Source organism: Limulus polyphemus, unplaced genomic scaffold, assembly GCF_000517525.1.
Source record: "Limulus polyphemus unplaced genomic scaffold, Limulus_polyphemus-2.1.2 Scaffold3331, whole genome shotgun sequence".
In the NCBI taxonomy this organism is placed as follows: Eukaryota; Metazoa; Arthropoda; class Merostomata; order Xiphosura; family Limulidae; genus Limulus; species Limulus polyphemus.
Window position 1 is genome coordinate 120,710 of NW_013668941.1, and position 7,543 is coordinate 128,252.

Sequence of the window (7,543 nt, forward strand, 5' to 3'; positions counted from 1 at the left end):
ACACTGCTAAATTAGGGACGACTAGCGCAGATAGCCCTCGTGTAGCTTTGCGCGAAATTCCAAACAAACAATGAAAAGAAAATCATTTACAGTTCTAAAGTTGAAATGTCAAATGTTCTCACTAATGTTTTGTTTGTTTTACAGCACCTCACGTGAATCCCATCAGGGAATGTAGCAGCAGTTCTGCCATCTCGTGGAAAATTTCTGCATCTGCACTTCAAGTGGCTGTTATCTGGCTTTTTGTCGTAGCTTTTATTCAAGAAAGGAGCATGTCCGTAATCAACAATATATAAACTATCATTTCTTCCTAGTTCTCCCAACTCTACTAGCTGATTATCACTAAGGTGGTTCTGGATGATAATAATAATATGTTTGTGTATACAATAACGTTGTGAGATTTTACACATGGAGCCAGATATTTCCACAGAGCAATAATTCAGCACATTTTTCTTTGTTCTGTAATAGTGCGTTATAAAATCCAAGCCTGCATGCACTGAAACGAGAATACTTAAAATATGATTTCGTATTTTACACTTATTACCGCAGTATTTAGTCAATACACTTCATATATATATACATATATGCATACACAAACAAGCATGTTTTATAAATATACTCTCTGAAAATGTTGTACTGGCGAACAGCATCAGAAAGTCGCATAATAACTAATTAAGACGCATGTGGCCTGAACGTAAAATTATGTAAAGATGTTGAAATTTTGGTAAACCAAAAACTCCGGCCCAGTTTTGGATAAACTAGAAGAAAAGTTCTAGATGCGCCACAAACTGACGTGAGCTACTATTGAAGTACCTGTTGCAGATTGTTGATAAGTAATGTAGATAATAGTTGAAGAAACAGCCGTTATATTGACTACTCTTACATTGTTTAAACGTTTATTAGTAAATGCACATATTTTCGAATTTCTCACACTAGAAAGCATATTGACTACTTTGCAATATCTGTAAATGTGCCATCCTGTTCCAAAATTTAGTACGGGTCATTATTAAATGTGTATTCAGGATCTTGTCTTTTGATACAAGATTACAGGTAATGACGTCACGTAGCTATTAGAGTAAAATATTCGTGACTAGTAGCGTATATTGAAAGTTGCTTTGATTGTGATTTAATACGTAGTTAGAGCTTTATTTGACTTTTTTTTTCATATTATCATACTTTTTGTTTTAGTTTAACGTTTTTAACTTCTGCAAATGAGAACATAAGCACAGTTATTTATCTGTTATTTCTTAGCGGATGGAACTTTTTTGGCATAAAGACAAGTATAGAAAGTAGTGTCATCATGACTAATTCAGTAAGATCACTATGTTAGATTCACATTTGAATCATCAGAGTTTCCATGTGTTAAAAGGACACGTGTATCTATCATTTTACTCCTTGTAGAAAACGGAAAGCACTCATCCTATTTGGATAAAACTTCAGTAAATATTTCGCTTCATTAGTAATGTCCTAAATTCAGTAAACGAATCTTACAAGATAATTAAAAGCCTTTGAACCAACGGTACATTCCATTTATTATCTTACACGTTTCATTGTGCTGCATGTACTTCTAAATTTTTCAGCTTTGTATCTGAATAATATTCCATTTGAATATGTTGTTGAAGCATCAAAACATAAGATCAATTCTTCCTAAACAAGAGGTCGTCTAATGAGTTCATTTTTGAAATAAAAACAACAGTATATAAAAGATATTTGACCATGAACACAGGAGGTAACCTCAAGATTGTTATCACTGACGTAATCTTAATACTCTACTTAAAATATTATAATGATATTTTATAATTCCAATTTGTTGAGTAGAAACAGAATTCAGTGTGTTTAATATGAATACTTAAATGAACTTAACAGAATAGAGCTAACAGAAAAACCTAACAAATATGTACTAAACCGTATAATGTATTTGCATTTAATATGATGTTTGAAATAGTTTAGGAGTTAATTTAGAGAAAGGTATAAAGCGCATTGATTTTATATTATTGATTTCATTTCTACTTTATTTTGTTTATTTAACGTTATATTCAGTTTGAGATGTGTATTACTGTGTTGGAGTTGTGAAGCTGTCTTCAACACTATATCATATTATACTATTAATGCCATAGATACCTCAATTGTTGCTTTTACTGTTTTGTGTAGTATTAGTTTGGCTCTCAGAAAATGAAGCTCCAGATATTTACGTCACAAAACCCTCTGGTACATGTGTTTTAGATACTCATTATATATCTATATAAAAAGTGGTTCCGTGTACTGTGTCTCCGTTGATCTCAAGTAATATTGCTGTACGCGTTGTTTACAGTCAGTACAGATTTGTAAATGTACGTATATGTTCCAATTGTTTCGTGAATGTTTCAAAATCCATCTATGCACGGTATTCGTTGATGGTGATAAATACAGAGTCAAGTTATGATAAACTCCTGATTAATTATACAAATAAAGCAGTGGTTGAGCATAACCTTCCATCTCTAGTTAGCAGTCTAGTAGATTAAGTTGTAGATCTAGATATTGAACAAAGAACGCATATTTAGAAGTAACAGAAGTGATTTGAATTTTAACTTTTACCATTGTAGTAGTCTTATACCAGAGTAAAGTGGCTCCATCTATGTGATTAGTGTTTGTCTTTAAAAATCTAAGTGTCGCAAATTCCATATAAAGTGTTTATTCTTGTTGAATAATTATAGAGGAATGTATTGTACGGTTATTGGGAAAATAAGGAAAATAAAAACAGTTAAGTTAAGTTTTCACTTGTATTCTTTCTTAGAGTGTCTCCAAATCAGCTTGTCGTACAGCATAACATTAGTTTACATACACAGAAGACCCAAAAGTAAGGAATCTCAAAATAACTCAAACTGATCTAAAAATTTGAACATAATAAGTCCTTTGATTTTGAGCTTATAGGCTATCTACATAAGTTTGTGTTTTATCTTCTCTAATACATATTCATGGTTTGCTTAATTCTCTTTGTTCACTTTAAATAACACTTGATCTTCAGCCTTTATTGTTATGCATCTCACGCCAAGTGATTACAGCAAAACTAACTGTAGGTTACATAATTTTAAGATTATTTTATTTATTTTCAAAAGTAAAACAAGTTTCTTAAAATACATGAATTATTTATCTGTTTAATACTAAAAATAAACGATCTTATAACACCAAAATGTTATTTATATTTAATTAGACACTCAACGTTTCGCTTTACGGCTTCTTCAGGAGCGTTCACTGAAACTGACAGTACAAACCTTCAAATGGTTTAAATAATAAACTCTATTCGAATCTATAACGTGCAAGTATACAGCGTGCTTTTGACATATTAAGTAGTAAAGCTTATTGTTGAAAGAAAAGTACTGTTGAAATAATTGACTGCTACCTGTAGTAAACAAAAGTTATATCAAGGTAATAGAGTGAAATAACAAAAAGATAGGCTAAAAAAATAAAATAAACTAATTAGAATTAAAGACGCCATCCCTTGTCTCTATTCATTTGTAGATGAGAAGAGCTTTTTTGAATTTTCTGTCAGTGTACTTGGTGGCTTTCGTGAGGATTTGTAAGGAGAATGGTGGTTTCAAGTCAGGTGTTACTTGTCCATGATTAGATAAAAGATGATCTGCAACTCGCTTCTTTGATGTTGTTTATAAAGAACGTCAACATGTTCTACTATTCTTATATGTAGGGTTCTTCCGGTTTCTCCGATGTACATATGAAGGCAGATGTTACATTTAAGCTGGTAAACAACAATGGAGTCAAGACACTCATCTTTATGTTACGTATCTGCTTGTTTGATAATTTCCCGTAAAAATTCTTTCCTAGAAACTTCAGCGATACAAGTCCTTTCTTAGTTAAAACTAGTTTATTCTTTCTCGTTACAAACTTTGTAATACACTTAATTTCCACAGTCACTTTAAACTTAAACTACTTTTATAAACACACGCTATAATTCACAGCGATCCACACATTTTACTAACGGTGCCTACTGCTCGCTTGACTCGATTACCTCTATCTTCAATCTCTCTATCTATCTCATTCTGCTTTATTTGCCGGGCTTATATACTAAAAAAGAGTGCGCCTGGAACAGACTAGAGTCTCCAGGAAAATTCAAGATCCTTCGAGAATCTCATGACGTGTTACCAGGGTCACGTGACTTCCGTTGTCGTAAAATTTAGATTGTAACGCGTTTTTGTAAAACAGTTGGCTATATTACATTGTAGGGGAGTGTACTGAGATTTGGAAAGTTGGCTTTTTATGGTTGGACCTGGCCGTTCTATAACTTCAATCGGCAGTTCAGATTTCCTGATTATAGTATTTATTTTCTTGGAGATTGTTTCGTGAATTAGAGGTATTATAGAAATAACCTTTTTTGTGTTATCTTTAGAAAATCGGGTTTTTTCTCCTTGTTTATCTGTGTTTTCTCATGTTGGAAGTACGATGCTGATTTTTGCGCGTCATAGTCCTTGAAAATTTGTTCGATGTAAAAAGGTGGATATTCGTTGCTCAGAAGAAGTGATTTTAGTTTGGAGCTTTTATTGTTTATTTCACTACAGTTGTGATCGATTCTGTTTAATTCTCCAATAATTGCACCTTTCTTTGGGATGCTAGGAGTTGAAGTTAAAGAAGAGAGGTTTTCTAATTGGTTTGTGAAACAAGTTAGATTGTATATTATTATCATTGTCGATTCTTAAAGTAACGTAAAGAAAACCTATGTTTCTCTTGTCATTCGAATGATTGAGGGTGAATTGGATGTTGGGGTCTATGGAATGCAGAAAGTCTAAAAATTGGATTAAAGAAGGAAGACCGTGGTTCCATAGTCCAAACACGTCTTTTGTGTATTTGTTATTAAGGAGAACAATCATATAAAAAAAAGTTACTAGATGGCAGTAACTGCTCAAGATAGTTTTTTTTTTGTAATTTAGACGGCTGTCAATCAAAATAGTTATAGTCACTATGAAAAGAAACTGGAGATTTCATACAATGTTGTTAGTCCATTGTTTTTGTTTTAGAAATATCCTACATAAATAAAAAATAAAATATTAATTCACAAAACCTATACTGGACTATGAAGCCAATCAAAATGTATGTGTTCGCTTGCGGCAAACAAATTTTAAACCTTTTAATTTTTACAGAAAAAAAATGAACAAAATATATCACGTGGTAAACAATCAGTTGTGGCTTAGGTTAATTTATTCTATGGTCAAGAAAATCAAAACAGATCACTGAGCTAGCTGTTGGTGGCCTGATGCGATTAGCATCTTCCTACAATTAATTGGCTAAACCATAGGTTAACAAAAACCTAAAAATTTGTATTAAAAAGTCATATCGTATAGCTAAAGATAGAACTATTTCTAAAATCACATGAACATGTAATGTGGCAGAAATTCACTGGATAATTGCTCTTATTCTTTAGAAGGGAATTTTTGAACCTAAGATTGAGGTTACACCAAGTAGCCGTTAATCATCATGAATACCACCAGATTTGAGACTCACCACGCAAGTAAAACATGACGTATAACGTCACAGATATTTTGATATTTAAAAAGCTTCTCTTGGTACCTTGGCATCAGGTTTTGCCAGACAATGGGTAGTTGCCAGGAAGACTGCTCCAGGAACTGACAACAGCTTACAAACCTCCAAGACCGATCAGACAAAAATGGTCATAAATAAAAATTGACACATTAATCCTCAATGAAATCGGGACAACAGTGTCGCTGTCTTTACTGCCAAAACCATGAAGACTGAAACTAATGGAAAATGATCAAGTTCTCAATGAACCAACAATAACTCCAAGAGTAGATCATCTATAGAAGTTGAACACGTATACTTTTAAGGCAAATACGTCTACACAGAAATGAGAACCTAAGCAAGGAAAGTTTGGAACCACCTTGGACATCAGTATGATGTATTTAGGATATCTGTTTCCACCTGCACCAAACGTGTGACAGTGTACAACCAGTTGATCGTGAGTTGTGACCAAATGGCTTGCGTGACACTAATGACTATAACCTAGTCAGTGAATAGACTACAAACTCAACAAGAACAGTTTTATAACACTGATCTATGAGTGATTAACATAGGACACACGCAAATATATGTTTGAGTATGATATAATTAATCACTTTAATAATCGTAAATTATCCAGATTACATAAGTAACGATTATGTTTTATGTAATCTGTCTTTTTAACGAAGCCGTCTCCTAAAAGGAAACAATTCAAAGTTATAAACTTATAGTCAGTTCTTGATATAAAAATAATAATAACTGTGGCAAAAATGTTCTTTTACATTTAAATATTCTATTAGTAACAGCCGCCCAGTGGCACAGCGGTATGTCTGCGGACTTACAACGCTAGAATCCGGGTTTCGATACTCGTGTTGGGGAGAGCACATCTAATCCATTGTGTAGCTTTGCGCTTAATTACAAACAAGCAAACTATCAGTAACAATAGGTTGTTACTCTTTATCGTCGGTCAAAACGATTAAATAGAAGATTGTTATAAGAAGAATGTTTCGTAATATACGATAACAAACTTTGTCTTTGCGTCTCATATATTATATGGATAAAACTAATTTGATGGCACACTTCTAAATATTTCCTCTATCCACAAATAGCTCAGATGCTCCAATATTGTCGAATAGAATAGATAAGTTTGGTTTGTGTTGAATTTCGCGCAAAGCTACACGAGTGCTATCTGCGCTATCCCTCCGTAATATAGCAGTGAAAGACTAGAAACTATGTAAAGTTTTGGGAGTATTTAAAGTCATTGTTAGTTTCTGTATGTTAGTTTTAAAAGTATGCAAAGTTACGGTTAGTTTTGCTTTGTTAATTTTGGGGTATGCTAGTTTTGAAGCATGTAAAGTTGTGGAACTATATAAAATTATGATCAGTTTAAGGAGTATGTTAAATTATGGCTTATTTTGGTATGTTAATTTTTGGAGTAAGTAAAATTATGGTCAGTTTTGGTATGTTAGTTTCGGGAGAATGTAATGTTATGGTCAGTTTTGGGGGTATGTTAGTTTGGCAGTATGTAAAGTTGTGGTCGGTTGTGAGGTATGTTAGTTTTGTGAGTATGTAAAATTATGATCATTTTGGGGTATATTTTGCGTAGTATGTAAAGTTATGGTCAGCTTTGGGGTCTGTTATTTTTGGAAGTATGTAAATTTATGTTCAGTTTTGGTATGTTAGTTTTAGGTGTATGTTAAATTTGGTAGTATGTAATGTTTTGGAAGTATGTTAGTTTTGGTAGTATGTAAAGTTAAGGTCAGTTTTATGGTATGTTGGTTTTGTGAGTATGTAAAGTTGTGGTCAGTTTTGAGATATGCTATTTTTCGGAGTATGCAAAGTTTTTGGGCGAATTAGTTTTGAGAGTTTGTAAAGTTTTGTGGTAAATTAGTTTCGGGGTATGTTATGTGGTGTGTCGTTTTTTGGGAGAATGTAAAGTTATGGTTACTTTTGAGATATATTGGTTATCGGAATATTAGTTAGTTTTGGGAGTATTTAAAGTTATTGTTAGTTTTTGGGTATGTTGGTTTCGGTAGTATGTAAA

At 32.7% G+C, this 7,543-nt stretch overlaps 1 protein-coding gene across 2 annotated transcripts in view; it reads left to right on the forward strand.

The window, feature by feature from the left end:
• The window catches only part of LOC106469162 (acetylcholinesterase-like), a 112,980-nt gene extending 110,234 nt beyond the window's left edge, over window positions 1-2,746 (forward strand). For both annotated transcript variants that reach the window (XM_022397587.1, XM_022397588.1), the window contains exon 5: window positions 145-2,746. In XM_022397587.1, the coding sequence (XP_022253295.1) occupies window positions 145-293 (149 nt within the window). In that variant the 3' untranslated portion in view covers window positions 294-2,746. The remainder of the gene's footprint in view (window positions 1-144) is intronic.
• The last annotated feature ends 4,797 nt before the right edge of the window (window positions 2,747-7,543 follow it).